This window comes from Dermacentor silvarum, chromosome 9 (genome assembly GCF_013339745.2).
Source record: "Dermacentor silvarum isolate Dsil-2018 chromosome 9, BIME_Dsil_1.4, whole genome shotgun sequence".
Taxonomy (NCBI): Eukaryota; Metazoa; Arthropoda; class Arachnida; order Ixodida; family Ixodidae; genus Dermacentor; species Dermacentor silvarum.
The window spans coordinates 131,995,177-132,016,845 of NC_051162.1; the positions used below are offsets into that span (position 1 = coordinate 131,995,177).

General features: G+C 47.8%; 3 protein-coding genes across 45 annotated transcripts in view; 2 read left to right on the top strand and 1 right to left on the bottom strand.

The window, feature by feature from the left end:
• The window catches only part of LOC119464352 (YLP motif-containing protein 1-like), a 56,536-nt gene extending 54,245 nt beyond the window's left edge, over nt 1-2,291 (top strand). For all 43 annotated transcript variants that reach the window (XM_049656144.1, XM_049656140.1, XM_049656145.1 and 40 more), the window contains 6 exons: nt 516-779; nt 842-922; nt 1,433-1,537; nt 1,599-1,659; nt 1,721-1,830; nt 1,894-2,291. In XM_049656144.1, the coding sequence (XP_049512101.1) occupies nt 516-779; nt 842-922; nt 1,433-1,537; nt 1,599-1,659; nt 1,721-1,830; nt 1,894-2,034 (762 nt within the window). In that variant the 3' untranslated portion in view covers nt 2,035-2,291. The remainder of the gene's footprint in view (nt 1-515; nt 780-841; nt 923-1,432; nt 1,538-1,598; nt 1,660-1,720; nt 1,831-1,893) is intronic.
• Nucleotides 2,292-2,698: 407 nt separating this feature from the next.
• On the bottom strand, nt 2,699-4,215 carry LOC119464359 (uncharacterized). The gene is made up of 2 exons (XM_037725298.2): nt 3,408-4,215; nt 2,699-3,040 (listed from the first exon to the last, which is right to left on the bottom strand). Exons 1-2 carry the CDS (start codon nt 3,941-3,943, stop codon nt 2,842-2,844), a joined length of 735 nt encoding a protein of 244 aa, XP_037581226.1. The 5' UTR covers nt 3,944-4,215; the 3' UTR covers nt 2,699-2,841.
• A 112-nt stretch (nt 4,216-4,327) lies between these two features.
• Nucleotides 4,328-21,669, top strand: part of LOC119464357 (metastasis-associated protein MTA3-like) — a 32,957-nt gene continuing 15,615 nt past the window's right edge. Inside the window, 8 exon segments of the mRNA XM_037725295.2 lie at nt 4,328-4,624; nt 6,608-6,640; nt 6,643-6,674; nt 7,561-8,486; nt 8,686-8,762; nt 12,265-12,381; nt 14,163-14,251; nt 14,336-15,042. Of these exon segments, the coding sequence (XP_037581223.1) occupies nt 4,597-4,624; nt 6,608-6,640; nt 6,643-6,674; nt 7,561-8,486; nt 8,686-8,762; nt 12,265-12,381; nt 14,163-14,251; nt 14,336-15,042 (2,009 nt within the window). The 5' untranslated portion in view covers nt 4,328-4,596.

The following is a 21,669-nucleotide window of genomic DNA, read 5'->3' on the forward strand; positions in this document are numbered from 1 at the left end:
GACACCTAAGCCTGCAATATATGCTTATTTAACGTTGGGTGAGAATGTAATGGGCTTGTTTTGCTAGAGCTAGTGCCTCGTAACAAAAATGGTGCTTAGTGGATTTTTTTCGAAGTGTTGTACTGGAACAGCATTTGGTTTTGTGCTCAGCATTCCAAGAGAAGTGTGATCGATCAGCTGTAGTAATCAGCACGTACCGAAGTTAGAAACTAATGCGATGTGGCATGCTGTTACTTCAGCCACTAGAGTGCATGGATTTGCACCAGTGCATGCATTGCTTTCCTTGTGGTTAGTTTCTCCACGTTAAACAAGCATGTGCCTCATCTAAAGAACTGTGGAAAAGTGCTCTCAACAGTTATGCGACAAGGCTTGTTGGAGCAGCCATTGAAGAATGAGAGCTCAGTAGCACCTGTGGTAATGGGTGCTGCAGACGAGGTTTGGCTGTTGCGTGTTCTCCTATACCAAAGGCTCCTTGTCATTTACAAATGGCACTGCCCCTTTTTCCCGGCCACCAGGAGTTCCGGTACGAGTATGAGGCAGACATGGAGGACGTGTATTTTAGCAGCCTGCTGAAGTCGTTCCGCAAGACAGTGGATGGCCGGCTTTTCTCATTTGTGCTTGTCGATGCGGTGCTGGCACGGGTACAGCAGCTGGAGCAGTTTTCAGGCTATGCACGCCAGAATGGGTTCCAAGTGTACGTCTGCGAGCCAGACTGCCTGGATCCTGAGGAGTGCCACAGGCGCAACGTGCATGGCCGCTCCATCGAGGACATCAGACGGGTACACATTGACGACCAGGCTACCATGGCTGGGCAGCTACTCACTGTGCCTCTCTTCTGCAGATTGTGGACTCCTGGGAGCCAGCACCCAGGCAATACCCCCGACTCGACTGCAGTGTACTACTCAATGAGATGGAAGACATGGTAAGGAACAGCATGTCGCTTAGACGGGGTAGATGTGTTGGAGGCCTGGGAGTAGAATGGTTGCCTGTCACGGTGTGCTCCAACTATATTGCACTTGTCTGACTGACACCTCAGGTACTCGGCATTGAATGGTGAAGGCCCTTCTTCTGCTTGTTTTGATTGTCCTGCTGTAGTATTGCTACCATTGCTGCGGTATCCTTGGAAAGCCAAATTTTTGAGCATGCTCTTCTCAGACATTATATATCAGAATGTAAGGATTTAAAAAGAAAAAAATATCCTATACAGCTGCCATCTCCTGATGAGACCATGTAAAGATCAACCGTGATCGAACAAAGGATGTCTGTGGCGCCAACTTTTCGACCAGGGGACCCGTCTTCATCAGGCCCTGACAGACAACATTGGCCCCAGCCTGAGACATGCCTTGTTTGACCATTTTTGATCACCTCAAGTAGTTCTGTTTTCTGTGACAAAGGCCGTGGGTGCCTAGAATGTGCAACTATCTGAATGCAGGACGGAGAGCTGCCCCCAGCCGACACTGAAGACAGTGTAGGTGGTGGTGGTGATGGTGACGGCAATGATGCTGCACCTGAAGACGAGGAGGAGGAGGAGGAGCCCGTGAGTACTATTGGGGCCCGGGAAGGGAGCTAGATCGAATGTTACCCGAGTATTTGCACAGGTCCACAAGCCGAGCCGGTGGGAGCTAATGACAGATACTACAAGTAGCGGAGAGCGACTCTGTAAGTGCATTGCTGCGAGGTCACACTACTTTGCGGCATTGACGCTGTTCTCTTCTTGCAGTAAAACTGGATGGCCTGAGTAGCCAGAAGCTTAAACACACCTCCATGGACGACTATCTACAGTTGCCCGACGACTACGAGGAGCGGCATAGTGAGCCAGGCAAAAAACGAGTGAGTGCCAACGTCATTTGCCTCGCCTGGCAGCATTGTTCACGAAATGTTTTTATGATGCAGGTGCGGTGGGCTGACATAGAAGAGAGTAAACAACAGAAGCGTATGCGGGACATTGGCTTTGTTGTGGGCCAGACAGACTGGTCCAAGTTCACAGACCCCACCCAGGCCGAGAAGGCACTCACACGGACCAAGTACATCTGAATCACCCTCCTTCCCCTTCACTCATCCTAAAGAAAAAAAAAAGAAAAGCACATGGCCACTTATTTTGTGTGTGCCTGTTTCATTCTCGACAAAGGTTTCATCTTTGTGTATGCTCGTGCCCAGCATGGAAGACTCTTGGAGCAATCAGGTGGAAAACACCAGTGAAGCTAGCTCCGGCAGCTGTCGACGGGACAATCGTTGCAGTGCTTGCTCTTCCATACTGTTACAGCAAAGTTATTAAATGATGCCCTTCAGAAGTTGTGAGGTTTACTGAATACCTGGCACAAATGTGACACCACCTTGTTCGTTTTCACCAGAAAGGTTGAGCATGCTGTGGTGTAATCCGTGCACATTTTGGACTGCTGCCAGAAAGCACATAGCCTTGCGACAGCCGTCCTAGTTTTGCTTTTCTAATTAAAGCTAGTCTACCCTACCAATCTCCTACGAGAAGGCAGTGCTAGACAGATATATTGCATGGCAAATTTGTGAAGGGCTGTTTGTGTATCTGATGTGCCACTCAAATGTGGCTCTGCATGTACAGTGTGTGGGATGCAGTGTGCTTACCAGCAGTTATGCTGCATGCAGCATCGTACAGCTGATGAAGCTGCGTACAGCTGATGAAGCTGAAGTTATCCTTATACTAGAACAACACAGAATTCACAAATAACTTCAAAATGTGCAGTATTATTATACATATTGTTTGATGTGTGAAATTCACAATGCTAGCACGGGCACCACAATGGCTACAGGCAGCCGCGCAAGGATGGGCCACATACTTAGTGGCTATAACATCATATAGCGATGCCCTTACTGTCCTGACACAAGCCGGTCCAGTAGATCGGGCACGGACGCCGGCTGGCTGGCAGAGGTGCTGGCAGCGGCTTCGTTCACTTCAGTGGCCTGCTCTGTCGTGGTCCGTTCGCGGATGAAGCGCTTCTTCGCGTTCAGCACCAGGCTGAACTTGGCGTACAGCTCAGTTTCCATTTCCTCCTTGAGGCGCACGCTCCTGCAATGGTATCCGCGAATGGTAACGGCATTCGGTTCGAAACGCTTTGGAAAAACCTTGGCGTGTAAAGCTCTCTGGATGATATCCTGCCCGAAACACGTAACATTTGTAATACGCGACGGGGTTACCGATAAAACTTCTCGTCCGCGCGTTCTTTAGATATAGGGGAATGGAAAGTCAAGGTTGCGACACAAAATTTTAACGTACTAGTATTACTACTCATCGTCAACCCCAGGTAACTATTTTCTCTCCCCTTCACTCGGCACAGTTTCCTCCCAGTGTACCGAAGAACACAAACGCGAGGTCGGCCTCCTGGTCAAGCGGGTGCAATAGACCGCAGGAACGCTTGAACGACGTCAGCTGGTACCTTTGCAGGGCTTCCAGGGTCCGCGCCTGCTCGGCTTGCGTCCTCTGGAGCTCGTCGCGCAGTCGAGCCAGGTTCGCGTCGCGCTGTTCCACGATGCGCAGCGCAGCCTCGAGCAACCTGGGACCACCGTCGTTGTCGCGCCGCAGCAGCACTTCGTTTATCCGGGACAGCATTTCGTACGAAACCCGTCGCAGCCACGAGAAGCGAGCTTGCTCCTCACCGGCCGGCTTGAGACGGTAAACGAACTCTCGACCACCCGCGGTGAGCGCTGTGTGGAATGCGCGTGCCATCTCTTCCGACTCATCGGGGATCTGCACGTGGCCGCTGAAACACTGATGACCGTCGCCGAGTAGGAGCTCGTACTCCGTCGGCTTTGCGGCGGAGGGCTTTGCTACGGTGTGGAGGAAATAGCGAGCGCCTTCAATTTTGATCGCCTGTACGAACTCGTTGTCCTCCGAAGATGCGTTCGCAGCTGTGCAACTGTTGCTGCACTCGTCTTGATCCTGCGATGACATACTGCCACAGCGCCAGTTCATTCCATTTGCTTACGTTGCGTCGCCGAGATGTATCACGCGGAAAGCAACTGACTACGATCTTCGGGCATCCAGCACTTCACAAGCAACAGCACTCGTATGTAGGGTACGCGTGCAGGTCTCGTTGCGAGGATCCATTAGTCGTCTCCGCAACGACGACTTCCAACAAAGGTTTACAAATACGATAATCAAAGGTTTAGCGGGAATACGGTGGCTAGAAGGGGCCACCGTAGCGGGAATGCGGCGCGCAAGTTCTAGAGAGCTTTGGCTTCGGCTTGATTCGGTTATTTCAGAGGTCACGAAGCCGCACAAAGCAAAGCCGATTGCGTAGCCATGCGTAGCCCGTGCTCAAAAAATATCTTGAGCCGCTGAACACAAAACAAAATGCTACAGCATGTCAAACTGACCATTTAAATTGCTACTCTAAAATTTTTATTCTAGGAATCTACGGGACAAGATAAACATTAGTACTGGTTAGGCGCCGTTGCTTGCTACTGGTAGTGAGCGTCCAAAATGGCGCCGGTCGCGCGGCGCCCGTGCCTGTGAACTCGTGAAAAGTTGAAAATACGCATGCACGCCTCAGTTTTAAGTTTAACCACAAGCACGGCTTCGTCTACAACTCTTCTGCTGTGACCAGCGATTTATAGTCGCCCACCATGGCTGCCAACATGTACCGCGTTGGAGGTATGTGACTTGCCGGTGATCGGGTATCTCGCTAGTTAGGGTTAATTTTATGCAGTCGGCCTTTTCAGCCTCACAGAAGTTGAACCAAATATTGTTACAGTGTATTGCCTATTTGCTTGGGTGCGCAACAGTAGTGCAAGTAAGCACTATCATTCGTTTTCGTTTGGCGTCATTTGCGATGCCGGCGCGTCAAATGCCGGACGTGTGGTGCGTACCGAGATGTGCTTCATCGTTAGAAATTATACCTTTGACGATTTTGGGCCGCTACGAGAATCTCTTGATAAAGCTCTCGACTGGAATTTCGTTGCTTCTTAGTAACTCTGCCCGCGTTTCTTCACTGCTGAAATGCAGCTAAGGAACCCATTATAATACAAATTAGCAGGAAAACGTTGGATGCAGCCTAAAATACAGTTCTAAATAATGCTGACGTCTTGCTTAAGAACCGAATAGCGTGTTACTTGAGGTGTCAGGCAGCCGCTTCTGTCGAGAACGAATGAAAGGTTCACGCGCCAAATCATGTTGCTGCGGTAAAATGACAGTATGCAATGCTGAAACTAGTGTGACAAGAACTTTCAGCAGTAATTAAGTGCCGTTGCTATTATACTTTGTGAGGCTCTTTCGTGCTCGCGAAAAAAAAAAAAAAAATACTTCTGAGCTAAGGAAAACTTCTGTAGGAGCCTACCGCTGGCGTCCACTTCTGGTAGCAGCTGAATATTTTTTTTATATATGCCCTGATGAGCCTTGGCAAGCGTGCCAGAAATACAGCTCAGTAACTACAGAAACTGAGCAAAATATAGTATGGTTCAATAGTGATGTTAAGGCAGACATGTTTTAATTTTTGTATGCAATCTGACACATGCAGTATTTACAGTCGAGTGCTAAGTTGACTGGGGTTAATCCTCAGTGAATGTAATGTGCAGCCACGTAGAGAGTAAATGCTGAGCTGTGTTAATGTTCGTGGATGTGCTAATAGCCCTCCGTGGCCATTGAAACAACACATTTTGCACCAGTGTGGTTTAATGACAAGATGACCAAACAAGCCACAAGGTGGCTACCCACTTTCAGTGTATGTACTGCTTGAAAACAGGCTACTTGTTGTAGATGCTAATGAGGTCAGTATATCGAGATGGTTGTTTCGTGATTGGCAGCTTTTTCTATGCAGGATTTTGCTAGGCATAGGTTTGGAAAGGCGTGTCCAACTGTTCAAAGCCTCTAGGCATCACCAAAATTCTTGCCTGAGTGTGCTACAGCTGAACGCTCAAAATAAGGGTGAATAGTGTATCCTTGTAAGGTGAGGTAATGGCCTGCCTTGCAGGTTTAGACCTCAATTTTTGCTTCAGCTGGAAGGGGTGCTGTTGTCGTTTCTACTTGGGGCTGCATAGCCATGTTCTTCAGACGTGGCTATGCCCCAGTTGCAGAATTATCAGAAGGTGTTCCCATCAACTGATGCCCACTGGTGGTTTTAAAAATGCTGGGGGTCTGTTATATCCGCGCATGAAAGAAGTGAAACAGACATGTTTTCGAGCAAGTGACTTGGTATGTTTACGTTGAGGCTGCGTACAAGTATTCTCCTACAACTGTACGGCAAGTTTTCCTTGCAAAAGCTGGCAAAGTGAAATTGTTAAGCTTGGCACTGTGGTTGCTTACCTTGTTTTGAAGAAGCATGTAGCGTGTAATGGGGGGGGGGGGAGGGGGGGTTGCACGTATGAAACAAAGAATGTTTATGAAAAGTGCTTTTTATGTGTACTGTCAGCAAGCTGGAAAAACCATTCTGCACCAAGACTGTGAGGCATTGGCATACAGATAAAAGATTTTGGTCAGCGTTACAGTTAGAACTTTTAAATTGTCGACTGCCCTCTAGCTAGGATGGGTCATCTAAGCTGGACTTATACGAAGGCTTTGTGGGTACACCTATGCAGTGTTTCCCTTGTTGGTTTTTCTTGCATGCGACCTGACACATTTAGTTCTTCCATCTCTCTGCAGACTATGTCTTCTTCGAGACATCGTCCACTGCACCTTTCAAATCAGAAGGATTGAGGAGCTCGTTAAGGTAAGCCCCAGTTTCGCATTTCGTGAAGTTAACACAAAGGCTAGACTTAAAGACATGGTGTGACAGTCATTGCTTTCTGGCACCTGAGCACCTATAACTAGCAGTCTACATAGTCGGATAACTTCTGTTCCTTGTACAGCTGTGTGTTGGACTAATGAAAAAATAATGCTGAAAGTAATACCCCACTCCCTTGGGCCACCTTCGGTTGTAATGCAGCCCAATAAAAATCAAATTTCTCGAATGAAATTCTGTAGCTTGTGCAAAGGAGCCAATTACTGCTGAGAAGTTCACTCTTGATTATGCTTGATGAAGGTTGAAAGAGCCCCATCTAACAGGGGTATAAAATTTGTTATTCCCACTGATCAAGTGGCTACACGAACTTGTCTGTGCTCGTCGTGTCAGTTGTGCTGGATACTGCACAGCCTGCTCACTTGGAAACCTTGGTCAGAATGCTCCTGTCTGCAACTTGGCTGGTTCTTCAATAAATATATCACTCTAAAGCCTCCACTTCCCATCATTCCCATGCATACGACAGTACTGTAGTGTCACTTTCTCGTCTAGGTAGTTATAGGCAATTCTAAATCTGTAATGTAAAGGTTGTTGCTTGATTATTCTGCAGTACAGTGGACTTTTGAACCTTGCTTGCACTTTGCTGAGGGAAAAAGCAAACATTTGCAAAAGTGCCTTTATGACCACCTCTTTCCTTACTGCATCCTGTCTGCTGAAGGTGGAGTGCACGCTGGTTGAGTGCCTATGCTCTTTTGTATCAATGAGTGGGAAAACTTATGATGACTGATGAAGCAGGTGTGCAAAGCCAAAGTTGGCTGTGCTGAGTCAGTCGCAAATAGCAGTACTAAGCATGATGGGCTTGTCTCAATCCTTGCAGACTGCCAACGGGAATGTGGAGGCCAAGGTGATGTGCTATTACCGCCGGCGGGACCTGTCGCTAGAGAAGCCATTAGTGGGCGCCCTCGAGGAAGAGCAAGAGCGAGAGGCTGAGCAGCTGACAGAGAAAGAGCGGCACCAGCTTCGCCACCGCGAGCTGTTCCTGTCACGACAGGTGGAGACTCTGCCAGCTACCCACATCCGGGGCAAGTGCTCCGTCACCCTGCTCAACGAGACTGAGTCGTTGCTCTCATACCTCAACAAGGAGGATGCCTTCTTCTACGCGCTCGTCTACGACCCCCAGCAGAAGAGTTTGCTGGCTGACAGAGGCGAAATCCGTGTGGGCCAGCGCTACCAGGCCGAGGTGCCTCCCTGGACGGGGCTGCCTGCCGAATCAGGCGAAGGGGCCGACGACAGGGACAGTGCTCAGCTAGAGACGTTGGTGTACATCCCGTCGCACGGTCTCTCCGACCGGCAGCTGGACCAGTTCCTCATCGTGTGCCGTTCAGTGGGCACATTTGCGCGTGCCCTCGACTGCTCGAGCTCCGTGAAGCAGCCCAGCCTCCACATGAGTGCGGCGGCGGCCTCACGAGACGTGACGCTGCTGCACGCCATGGAGTTGCTGCATCGCACGGGCTACGACCTGGCGCGGGCGGTGGCGGCCCTGGTGCCTCCTGGCGGACCTGTGCTCTGCCGCGATGAGATGGAGGAATGGTCGGCCTCGGAGGCCAACCTGTTTGAGGAGGCCCTTGAGAAGTACGGCAAGGACTTTGCAGACATCCGCCAGGACTTTCTGCCCTGGAAGAGCCTCAAGAACATTGTCGAGTACTACTACATGTGGAAGACCACCGACCGATACGTGCAGCAGAAACGAGTCAAGGCTGTTGAAGCCGAGAGCAAGCTCAAGCAGGTCTACATCCCAAACTAGTGAGTGCTCTCCTCTAAGTGCCCCCCTCATCTCCATGCCCAACCTTGTGGCTCTTCTCATCCCCTTCCTGTGGCATGGACACACGTTACCTCACCTTGCTTGTCAGTCCGCTACAGCTGCTTGGCACTGAAAGTGTACTTTAGCCAGTGTGCTTTAGCACTTTAGCTGATGTTTTGCAAATGATGCAACTTTGTGCAGCAACAACAAAGCGACGGGTGTTCTTGGAGGACCCGAAGGAGCCACAGCTGGCGGCCGCCCCTGCGAGAGCTGCTACAGTGAGTCTGCTCCACAGAACCTACATTCACATTTATTGCTCTGCTGAAGCTGTCCATTGCAATCTTATTTTGCCTGGCCTGTGGACACATGAAACAAAGGTATACTGCTGATGAGCAAAATTAGCGCAACAAAAAGCACAGAGGAAGGGAAGACAGACCCAAGCGCTTGAGTCTTTGCCTTCTCTTCCTGTGTGCGTTGTCATTCTGTGGAGCTAATTTTCCTCATCAGCAATGCCACACCAACTAGCCCAACAATTAAGTATTTGAAGGTATACTGGCTCAAGCAAAACTGTTATGTTATTAACAGGAAGGAGATTGGTCCAGTATTTGAATGATGCTTTAGTGTCACTGTCATGATCTGAAACACTTGGATTCTTTCTTTTCTGTTGTTTTTTCTCGGTTTTGGTTTTCTTTCCCATTTTTCTTTTCTCCAGCAGCTGTTGAAGGCAATTTCCTTGCTCGAATTAATGTACAGCTCTGAAGTAACCGATAACAGCCACAGACTCGGGGGGAGGGGGAACAGCCTTGCTCCTGTTCTTCCTTCGTGTAGTTCACACTGTTTTCGTTAGATGTACCAAGTAGCCCAATTTTCACTTCTACTCCCTGCCCCTCACTATCCTGTTCTGCATGCTACCACAGATCATTAAAAAATTTAACTATGGGGTTTTATGTGCCAAAGCCATGATTTGATTGGAGGCACGCAGTAGTGGGGGACTCCGGAATAATTTGGACTACCTGGGGTTCTTTAACATGCACCTAAATCTAAGTACACGGGTGCTTTCGCATTTCGCCCCATCGAAATACCACAGATGAATGCCAGCCTTTTCAAATGTGTTTCATAAACCTGCAGCTGTGTAGCAGAGTTAAATGCTGCATTCAAGAAATATATGTTGCAGTATTGTGTGCACCCTAAGCGTGCCGAATGCCATTTCAGCTTGTGCACAGTGCACTCCACGTGTCTGAGGGTGAATAGCGACATTGAATTAAAAGTGTGACTTGAAATTGCGGCTTGTGACATGCTGTTGCAGCAGCAAAACACCACTACACTCAAACCTCGTCGTAACAAAATGGGATACAATGAAACGTACTGAAATAAATTCAATAGGTGGTGTCCAAAACTTGACGTCTGTGACGTATTTCCAGGCTCCCGAAATTGGTTCCGCTGCATACAACCAGCCAAAAGTATAGCCTTTAACTCTTTCCATACTGCGCCCATTGGGCATGGTTAGCCCTCTATCAATGGTTTGAAACGCCGCTTTTGAGACCTTCCACGCTGCTCACGGACACACTGCGCAATCGGACGTAAAAGAGGAGAAACTATATTTTTGTTTTCTAAGCAGTTCGCTTTTTTCCCACCAAGGCGGTGATTTTTAAACGCGCTCCGAAGTTTCGCGATCATCAAAGCAGAACGGTGGGGCAAAAATATCCGGCTCCGAAAACGGCGCGCGCTTCGGGAAATTGCAGATATCGCGATTCCGCCGCCTCTGCAGCAGATCTTATCGATACATCGAATAGCAGCGAGTCGGAGGACGCTGACTTTTTGTCGTACTTTGAGTCTGAAAGTGACGACGACGCAAACCAGCCCGGAAGATCGGTGGCCGCAGCCCGGCACGCCCAACTGCAGTGCTTGCAGTTAAATTTTTGTGCGAAATACCTGTTCAATGAAAAATTTCTATTTTTTCGGAGATAGTGCCTAATACATTTGCAATACATTTTGTATATCTCATAATTTTCGTAACATTTTTTCTTGGTAGATACAAGTGTGTCTTTACAAACTTTGTTCAATTTTATCGCACAATCTTGGTTTTTAACAATTTATATTTTTTTTATGACATCCATCTCGGTAATGAAACCTTTATGCGTGAAAAGTGCATTCATTTTGCTTTCTGTTTGTGTATTACATTAAATATTGAGTGCAGTAGTTCCTCCAGAAAAAAAAATATCTGCCATAACATACAAAAAACACTTATTTTCCCCATGGTAGGGAAAGAGTTAAGATCTGCATTTTAGATCCAGAGGGGCGTCGATTTGGACACCACCTATAGCCCTGCAAGTCCCCAACAGATCCATGTATTTAAAAGCTTGTTTTAACGAAGTGACATTTTCCTGCCAAAAGATATAACGAGCCAGATTCATCTCTGAAACCAAAAAAATACCAATCGTAGCGCACCGAGCATATCACTTCCTGCCGGGTTCATTACTTGGTCGGGCCATCAGTTCAAAAATCTCGCGTCGAATATGCCATCGAGCAACACTGGTCTTCTTTGCTGCCATGCTCATGGTGGCTGCACACAATGGCCGCCCTCTAGCGTCGGCTCATTATCACACTTGTCTCTCTTGCTGCAGCGTGTAGCTGGTGAAGCTAGACGGGCAGGTGCGCCCTTTGTGATCGCACTCTCTGAGGCCACGCCTAGCTGCGCCGTGCCTCAAAATGATGGTGCTGCTTGCACGTGGCATGCGGAAAACCATTGCCTCCATTTCGCTGTCTTGCTGCGGCGTGCCGCACAGGCTGGCACAGCTCAGCGTCGCCTCCGAGATTGCGCTGGCGTTGTGTGCTCAGGCAGTCACTTCTGAAATTGCGTCCGCGTGTAGGTCTGACAGTGTTTCTGGCACTGTGCCAAGCTCGCTACCTTCACACAGTAGCAATATGCTGTCAGTCGTTATACTTATGACAGGTTTGCTAAATCTAGTGGAAGTGAAACTATTTCCGAAAGTCATGGGAGGTCGCCCGAGAATACCCTCCCAGCTGTGTAGTTTGCACACCATGTTGTGTGCTACGTGCTGCTCGAACACAACAAGCTTCATTCACATCGCAGCGTGCTAGCAGTTCTATTCGACTGCGCCACCATTGCGCCAGTTTCACGACAATATGAGCAAGCCAAATAGAAATGGAAGCGAACGACCATCTCATTACAGCAGGAGGAGGCCATCGTAAAGGCTGTCACGTCAGGTGCTAAGAAGTTGCGTGTCGCACACACCGGAGATTCTTTCGCACTTGTTTTATTATAGCTTCATCGCATATGCAGTCGGGTTTGTCGGGCCGCAGAGCATTAGTCTTCTTTGCATGTTTAATGCTGTGTGCACCATTGGGCATACACTGCAGTAAAGCGCAATACGCTATATGGCAAAATAATTTTGGCTCCTCGTTCAACTTCATTATAACGAGGTCCAAGTGTATCTTGGAGGTCGTGCAGACTCTGATGCACATGCAGAACTCAGTCACAGGGTTTTGAAGTTGGACAATGCTTAGTAAAAACAAGTTTGCACGCTACTTTCTGACCTGTTCTATTACAAGGAGCAAACCATGAATCCAATGCAGAGCCATTCCTACATTTATTTTACCCTTTCGATGCTGTGTCCCATTGGCTTTCACTACTTCAGAGGAGTTGTCAATGTGGGTGTGCTATGTGAGCGCCACACATAACCGTGAGGATGACGGTAACTTCTATTTTTGCCTCTCTGTCAATCTTACTGATGCAGCCTGCGCTACTTATCATTGCAGCCATGAACTCGGCCCAGTGGTATGCGTGGGGACCTGCACACATGCAATGCCGTCTCTGCCAGTCATGCTGGACCTACTGGAAGAAGTTTGGCGGCCTCAAGTATCCAACCCGACTGGGTGAGCTCTGCACCTGCATAACTTTAGACTTGGTACTACTATTGGCTCTATTAAATGTTCTCCCTGTGCCAGCTTAGACTATCACCGTTGGTGGCAACTGCAGTGTGCTAGAAACGGTAGGACATGCCTAGCTTGTAGAGGTGCAAGGACCTAATGGAGTTGCTCACTTACAGGTTGTACAGAGCTGTGTTCACAAATCATGGATGTTTCATGAAGCCCACTTTCTCTCCTTACGCGTTGCATGTGCATCATTGAAACAGGGGAGTAAACGACAGGCATAATATACCTATGCACTGAAACTGGGTAAAATTTTGCTGCAGGCATGTTCCTTGACGTGCCCACATCACCGTTGCTGTAGCAATGCCTTGCATGCATTTAATACAGTCACTGACCAAATTTTCATACATGGAGAAGGCCCAATATGAATAATTGAGCATCCCGAAAAACTCACTGCAAGGAAAAGATAATTTTGTTTGTTTTTACCACTACAGCAATATGGAAACTTATTGCAATTTTTGTTCAGTGAAGTTAGTTGATAGGTTTTTTTAAGTGACCACAGAAAAAGAATGTATGATCTGGGAAAACATAACACTTGATAATGGTTGCAGTAGCATTATTGAGAAAAAAGCTTCTCCCACACAAAACCTTATTTGAAGTTGCATAGTAAGTCGAGAAACTATTGAAAACCCACTCAGTAAACCTCATTATTAGGGGTGTGAATACTCAAATATTCTATTTCAAATCTAATAGTGACCGTTTGAATAATTAAATTTGCAAATCGAATATCTACTATTCGGTTTTTGTAATACAGTTAAACCTTGATATAACAAACTTCAATATAACAAAATTCTCGATATAACTAAGTATATTTCACTTTTGATAACCTGTTGTCCATAGAACACCATGTATTTATAAACTCAATATAACGAAGTGTGTTTATAGGCTATTTCAATATAGCGAAATTTCAGTGCCGCTGCAGAGTAATCCTGAGACAGTGAATGGAAACTTCCGCGGACGTAGATGGTCAAATGACTGAATTACAAGCGGCTGCTTGCGAACACACCTCTCAAATTGTGTGCTGCGCGACAAGAGCGACCGCCGAAGTGAAGCAGCTTCATGTTTCGTATAAAGTTCAAGTGCAATAAGATCCTATAGCGCCCCGCGCGCTGTGTGCTTTAGGTGCGAGTGAGAAAGATAGTTGCTTCACAAGTGCCGCAAAGCAAATTGCCAATTTTACCGACTTCATTATACCGAAGTTTAACTGTATTCGGTATATTTGATGAAACGGTACAGGTGCTTCAGAGCATAAACGTCGGGAAAGCATAACATTACAGGTTTTACTGCAATGACACTAACTTGAAACTTCATGATGGTCGAGGCAGTGGAACCACATTGTGTTTGCTCGTCACACAGCCCGATGTGTCATGTCATAGAAGCAGCCACGCGGCACTTGTTGAAAGAATAAGAAAATCTGTTAATGAAAGCGATGCTATAGGAACAATAGGAACAGCACGACTTTGTTTACAGTTGCCATTTTTGCGACCACACATGCGTGGATCACCTTTGAAAATGAGTGAGGCACCGTGGGGTGACAGTGACAAGAACTTTATTTCGACCTGAGAAACTGTGTTCTGCTTCGGCTCCCCCAGGCCACAGTTTCTCAGGACCAAATAAAGTTCTTGTCACCAAGTCTTGCTGGGGGGAGCCCCAGCAAGACTCGTGCTGCTCAGCAAGACTTGGTGCTATTCAGCAAGACTTGAACTGCTTCTTTGTGCATGCAGAGTCAGCAGATGTGCTTGGCTCGGAACGACTGCCTGCTGGCATGGCGTCGCACCGACCGCATCGGTGCACTGTGACCGGATGTGGAAAGGTGGGTGGTTCGGTCCTCACGACTCACGAGTGCTTCCCTTTCTGAAGCTTATCATGAGCATTTTTCCTCTAATTCACTGCACAGGAGTTCAAGCTGAAGGCTCACCTGGCACGCCACTGCGCCACAGCCCATGGCCTGGCGCTGCGTGCTGGCAGCCCGCGGCCCGTGGTCAAGACGCGCGCTGCCTTCTACTTGTGCACCACCGCGCTGACACGCATGGCGCGGCGGCTGGCAGGCCCAGCGGCGCTGCGTCCCCGCCATGCGGCACGCAATCCATTTTTGCCAGTCAATTCGGCGGCAATCCGGCTCGAGGTGCAGGGCAAACTGGACCCAGCCGTGCTGGCAGCGACGCCGTCTGCAGCGGCTGCAGCAGCTGCCGCCCTGGCCGCTGCCCGCCGCCGTCCTCGCGAGCGCGGTGCTGTGGTGGACGTGTCGCACCGGCTGGGCACTCCCAATCTACCACGGCCCGAGTGGCTGCACCCGACGCCACGTGAGCAAATACCAACGCCCACACGTCATGCCTTCCCTCCGCCGGCTGAGCGGCCTCCCCCACTGCTGCTTCACCACCAGCCACCACCGCAGCAGCAGCGCAAGCGACCTGCCCCAGAGCAGGCCACTGGCCCACCGGGTGGACCCCGGCGCCGGCTGGGACCGCCCCCTCCCACCGTGCCCTTGAATGGGGGCCGACCCAAGGTGGCCACCATCACGCGGCTGGGCGGCGGCCGCAAGCACCTCATTTCGTGGGTGGATGCGCCCGACGACCTGTACTTTGTCGCCACCGAAGCCACCAGGTGAGGGATGCAATGTGGGAGGAAGGGGTGGTTCTTACAATATTACTTGTAGTCTATAATAACCTAAACATTCAGTGCCAGCTTTGCCCACAAAACTGCCTACACCTGCTTTGTGCACCGCCACACCTCTCAAACGTAGTTCCAGAGAGATGCCCATAGCCCGCAGGGGCATCTGCGTCAGCAGGCGTTTGGTGTGTTGCAACATGAGGGTTGGACCCTCCCGCGTGTAGCCGTGCGCAGCTTAGCCTTGTCTGGGGAAAGGGGGATCCTGAGGGTTGAGCCGACACCGGGTGTTCGGACCTTCAAGGCCCCCCGGAGGAGGCAACACACCTCTTCGGCTTCTGCTTCACATAGACGGCACCTCCAGACTGACCCACCTGGAGGAAACCGGCAGTCGCCTTTTCCTGTCCCCCTCTCCACACTTTTTCTTTCACTGTTTCTTCTTTCACTGTTTCTTCTTTCCTGTCTTCTATTATCTTCTCTCTCGCTTCCAAATTTCGAGGCGGCAAGGGTTAACCCTTGTTGTGTGTGGCTAGCCGGTCTTGGTTATGCTGTATTTGGTTATGACAGTGATGTACAGCTGGTGTTGGCAGGACTTCCATTACAGGAACTCCTGTCACGTCCCCACGTTGGGCTCGTTGGTGGGTGGTTCGCATCGCTGCCAGAAATCCCAGCTATATTCATGGACAGCGCTTTCCCCAAACTCCCTGATCATCCTCAGAAACGAGGGCGCACTGAAGACGTATTTAAATTTTTTGGCAACAGAACACAAAACATTTCACGATTTCACGTCTTCCACTCTGATAAGCCTGAAAAGACAGTGAAAATGATCTCACCCTTCCTTATCTCGAAGTCTCTGACTGAAGTTCTTGGCCCAGGCTACAAAGCTACAAAAATGGCAAGTGGTTATTTGCTTCTGGAGCTCCGCGATCAAATACAGTACGAAGAACTGCTGAAATTAGTGTCATTTGGGGACGTCCAAATAACACTTCCACACTGTACTATGAACACCACTCGCAGCGTTGTCCCAGATGATGATTTACTGAAGCTGACCGAGGCTGAACTCGTGGAGGGCTTCAGTGAGCAGAATGTGATCAACGTTAAGCAAATTAAGAAGAGGCGTGACAGCAAAGAAATTCAAACCAAGCACCTGGTGCTTACTTTCAACTCAAGTGTTCTGCCCGAGTCCATCGAGGCCGAGTACATCAAACTTCCTGTCAGGGCATACGCGCCAAATCCTCTCAGATGCTTAAAATGCCAGTGATTTGGCCATAGCTCCTAGAACTGCCGAGGCCGCCAAATGTGTACGAAATAAAGTGCTTATGAACACTCATCTGAGTCTTGTAAAAACTCGCTACATTGTGTGAACTGTGATGGGGAGCATGCCGCATACTCGCGGTCGTCATGTCCATCCTGGAAAAAAGAAAAAGAAATTGTAACAATTAAAGTAAAGGAAAATCTAACTTTCAATTGAGCCGGCGGTGATGCCATCCACCCCCTCGGCGGGTGCAGCCAGTGCTGCTCTGCCATCCAAGAAGGGTATATCAACCTCCGGGCTGGTGGGCTCCAAGGTCTCGTCTTTTGAGGCGAGGCTCTCAAAGCAAACACAGCGCTCGCAAGAGCACGTGCCCGGCGCCTCACAAGAAGCACATGGACACAACGCCAAGCGTGAGGGCGCAGTCAGCACCTAAGGAGCGGCGCGATTCTATCGACCGCTTCAAAAAAGAAAAATCTCGTGTCACGGCGCCTGGAAAAGGCCCGTGAGCTATTACATTCTTGAACACACAGCATAAAACACTATAGATAAAATGGACGCACAAATTCTATAATGGACTGTGAGAGGACTTCTCCATAATCTCGATCTTATCACAGAACTCCTCCATAAATATAAGCCAAAAGTGCTGTGTGTTCAGGAAACACATCTAAAACCCGCACAAACAAACTTCCTCAGACAATATGCTATCTTCCGTAAAGACCGTGATGATGCTGTTGGCTCGTCCGAAGGTGTAGCAATAATTGTAAATAAATCTGTTGCAAGAATAGCTCTCTCCCGACACCACTAGAGGCGGTGTCTGTGCGAGCGATACTTTGCAATAAGTTGGTAACCATCTGTTGTATTTACATACCGCCACATTACAAACTCAGCAAAGCGTAATTGTATGCGCTAACTGACCAGCTTCCGGAACCATACATTATCGCCGGTGATTTTAACGCTCACAGTACTTCGTGGGGAAACTCCTATTGTGATGCTAGGGGTCGGCTTATAGAAAACTTTCTGGTAACCTCTGGTGCGTGTCTCTTTAACAAAAACGAGCCCACCTATTATAATATCCACCACAATTCATTTCTTCCATAGATTTAGCGATTGGCTCTGCGACCCTCCTTCCTTATATAGAATGGAATGTAGTTAAGAATCCATTTGGGAGCGACCACTTTCCTGTGACGTTGACCTTGATAGAGGAACATGACAGTCCACCCCAGGCCCCACCATTGGAAAATAACATCAGCTGACTGGAAAGATTTTAAAGAGTCAACCTACTTAACACAAGGTTTTATCAACTGTTCAGTATTCATGACGCAGTAGCGTATTTCACTGGTTTTATACTCGACGCAGCTGAAAAATTCATTCCACAATCAAAAGGTCTTATCATGTAAAAGATGGGGCCCTTGGTGGAATGAGGAGTGCAGACTGGCACGAAAGAAACAGAACAAAGCGTGGGGTGTACTGCGTCGCTCCCTGACTGCGGAAAATCTTATCGAATTTAAACTAGTAAAATCACAGGGAAGGCGTACGCAGCGACAGACAAGGAGGGCTAGCTGGGAGAGGTTTCTCTCTAGCATAACATCCTACACTCAAGAGTCTAAAGTATGGAATGGCCTAAGAAAGCTAAAGGGGCAGCAAATCCACCCATTGGCCTTTAGTTGACGACTAAGGGAATACCTTGGAAGACCAGGCCAACGCTCTGTGTTGTTTACACACAGAGTTTACACAAGTTGCCTGTGTAAACTTTTTGAAAAAATGATTAATCGCCGACTTATACATTTCCTTGAACTGAACAATATGCTTGATCCCTATCAGTGTGGCTTCAGAGAAGTGCGGTCCACAACTGGGGCCGTATTCTGAAACGTTCGCCTAGGCGAAATTTCTTTTTTCGCTTTCAGGCGTTCGCTGATTGGCTGTTTTAGCAAAATTGGATGAGCTGATTGGGTGGTTGAACCCGACGTCATTCAATTTTGCTCAACCAGCCAATCAGCGCGCACGCTGATTTCGCCTCGAAATTTCGCCTAGGCGAACGTTTCAGAATACAGCCCCTGATCATCATCTTGTGCAGCGCATTGAAGGACATATCCGTGGCGCAGTTGTACATAAACAGTTTTCTTGTCAATATTCCTCAATATGGAAAAGGCATACGACACAACTTGGCGTTACGGAATTTTGCAAGACTTGTCGGGAATGGGCATTCGTGGAAATATGCTAAACATAATAGAAAGCTATTTGTTTCACCTTCCGTGTGAAAATCTGCAACGTACTGCACACTGTTTATTGTGAAGATGAACACGCTTCGTGCTTCATTACCACCAGCTATATTCCGTCTACGTAGACTACATACAAATAGGTTTCAAATCCTGCAGCCTTACAGTGTGTGAGAGACAAGTACAACAGGGCTTGAACAAAGTGTCCAAGTGGGCAGACGAAAACGGATTCAAAGTAAACCCTCACAAAAGTTCTTGTGTTCTTTTTACCAGAAAGGAGAGGCCTGGTTCCAGATCTTTGTGTAGAACTGTATGGGTAACAAATACCTGTGAACAAAGAGTACAAATTTTTAGGCATTGTACTTGACTCTAAACTTACTTTCATTCCACATATTAAATATCTCAAGGTGAAATGCCTAACAACAATGAACTTACTGAAAATTTTATCTCACACAACATGGGCCAGCGACAGGAAGTGTTTAATGAATCTTTACAAGAGTCTCATTCGATCACGATTGGACTATGGTGCCGTGGTATATCACTCTGCCGCCCCTAGTGCGCTAAAAATGCTAGATCCCATCCACCATGTAGGTATCCGCCTGGCAACCGGCGCTTTCAGAACAAGCCCTGTCGAAAGGTTATACGTCGAATCAAATGAGTGGTCACTCCATCTGCAGAGAACATACATATATTTTCTAAGTCCACTCTAATCATCAATATCCATGTTATAATACCATTAGCGATATGACGTGTGCTACACTTTTTCGAAATCGTCCCTCTGTAAGACAGCCTTTCTCACTGCATGTCGGGGAGCTTAGTGAAGAAATGGATATCCCACTCCTCGAACATCGCTTAATGCCTTCCGCCAAACTGTTACCACCTTGGGAGGGGCAGGTAGTAGAATATGATATATCCTTTGTAGACGTTACAAAGTACGCTTCAGAGGTTGAAATCCGAATGTATTTCATAGAGCTCCAGTCCAAATACTTGTGCGCAATATTTTACACAGACGTTTTTAAGTCACATGCTGGGGTAACTTATGCAGCTGTCGGCACATCCTTCTCGGAATCTGGTGTACTGCACCCAGAAACAAGTATCTTTACGGCTGAGGCCTATGCACTATTGTCGGCTGTGAAGCATATAAGGAAATGAAAACTTCAAAAATCAATCATATTTACAGACTCCCAAAGTGTCGTAAAAGCTTTGAAGCTACCCTGTAAACAGAAAAATCCTGAACTTATTGAGCTGTATTTCGTTCTTTGTAGAGCGTACGTATGTATCTAACCAGCATGTCATTATATGCTGGGTGCCTGGCCATAGAGGTATCGATGGATATGTGCTAGCAGACAAAATGGCCACATCAGTTACATCACACGCTATTAACCCTACAGCTGCTGTTCCTGCAACAGATTTGAAACCTTTCTTGCAAAAAAAAACTGGCAACACTTGTGGAATGCTGAAACAAATATTAAGCTCCACTTGATTAAGCCACAGTTAGGTTACTGGCCCTCCTCAACGAAAACCTGGCAAACTGATGTTCTATTCTGTTGTCTCAGAATAGGACAAACGTACGACATCCACAGTTTTTTGCTGACTGGTGATGAACCACCAACCTGTGGTAGATGTGGTGAGAGGCTGACCGTCCTCCATGTCCTCTTGGAGTGTCGGGAAGCCGAAACGGAAAGAAGGAAACATTTTCCTGGTAGCATACCTCTATCATATCATCCCATGATGTTTATTAGTGAGGAACCGCTTTTTAATGCCAAAGCAGTCGTCAATTTTTTGAACGATGTTGTGCTTCATGTTATTAGCCTAATAAGTTCGTAGTGCATCTTCTCTCCAGAGGATGCCGCTGTGATAGTTTTTTATAGCACATGCCTCCAGGCCCTTGTGTTTCAAGGGCTCTGTTTAGGCACTTGTGCTTCTGGCGAATTCTTGCATCTGTCATATTTTGTAAATCGTATCATTCCTTCGCAATGCATTCTTCATGTTCATAGTACACCTCATAGCCGTTGCCAACAATCTTATTACCTATAGATTTTACACACTTTACAGCGATTATTTTTAGTCCCCTTTACAGCCACGTCTCATCTACGTCGTCAAACTCATTGCTCCGCTGCAAACTTACTAACCCTGGCATGGCACTCTTTGGCCATACCTGGCCATTGCGCCACTAAACATACATTCATTCAGAGATGCCCATATTGAAAGAAGTTTGCCTCTAACTTGACGGCACAGATGTGAGCAAACGTTTCATTGCATCTGTACAACTTCTCACTGTGTATGTATTATTTCCACTGTATCTTTTAAGCTGTCATGGGCTATAGACAAATACCTGGCATCATTGAGACTAAATAGTTTCGCGACAGTGCTACCACTTTGGGATTGCCAGGTTTGGCTCGTCTTGAAAATGGCATCCTACGCGAGACCTACGCTCCGACCTCGGCGGCATAGGTGTACTCAGGTGTACTCCTATAGCCTCTGTTAGCCGGTTACATGAACTCTCTGCTACTGGTAAAAATAAAAAAAGAGCATTCTATCGTCGCGACGAGAAAAGCACCCCGCAACGAAAAAAGCGCCCCGTGACTTCTGCAACATACCGCGCCTGTGCGAGGAGAATTACGGAGTGCCAACGAGGAATCTGTCCAGCTTTTGTCTGCCATGGAAGTGTAAGAAGAAATAGTTTTTATACTTTTACCTAGTTGTTTCTTAGAAATGGACAATGAACGAAGCGGACACCTTGGAAGCGGCTGTGCTAGGTTTGCTCGGCTTTGCAAAAGCACGAGAAGGGTCACGCCAAGGCTTCGTTGCCGCACCTCCGATCACGCGACGTTGAATACTATTGTTAGTATTGCTGACAGTACATCACGTCGATCAGCACCGCAGCCTACACTTATGGTACCATGTTCAATTTTACGACCGGATGTTTACATGCTAGTGCAGCTTCCGTTCGAGCGGAACCACTTTCCGTCACGTTTCCGCTTTGCCATGGTCAAAAAAATCGGTCCGAGACCGATTTGGCTCGCTGCCTGGTTTTCCACCTAGGCGGGCGGATTTTTCGAAGTTTTTGTCGCTTCCGTCTGCTTCGAAACTAAGTGTGAACGTAGCCTTAAATTTAAGTTAGGGCTGACTCTACCTTGAGTACAGTAAAAC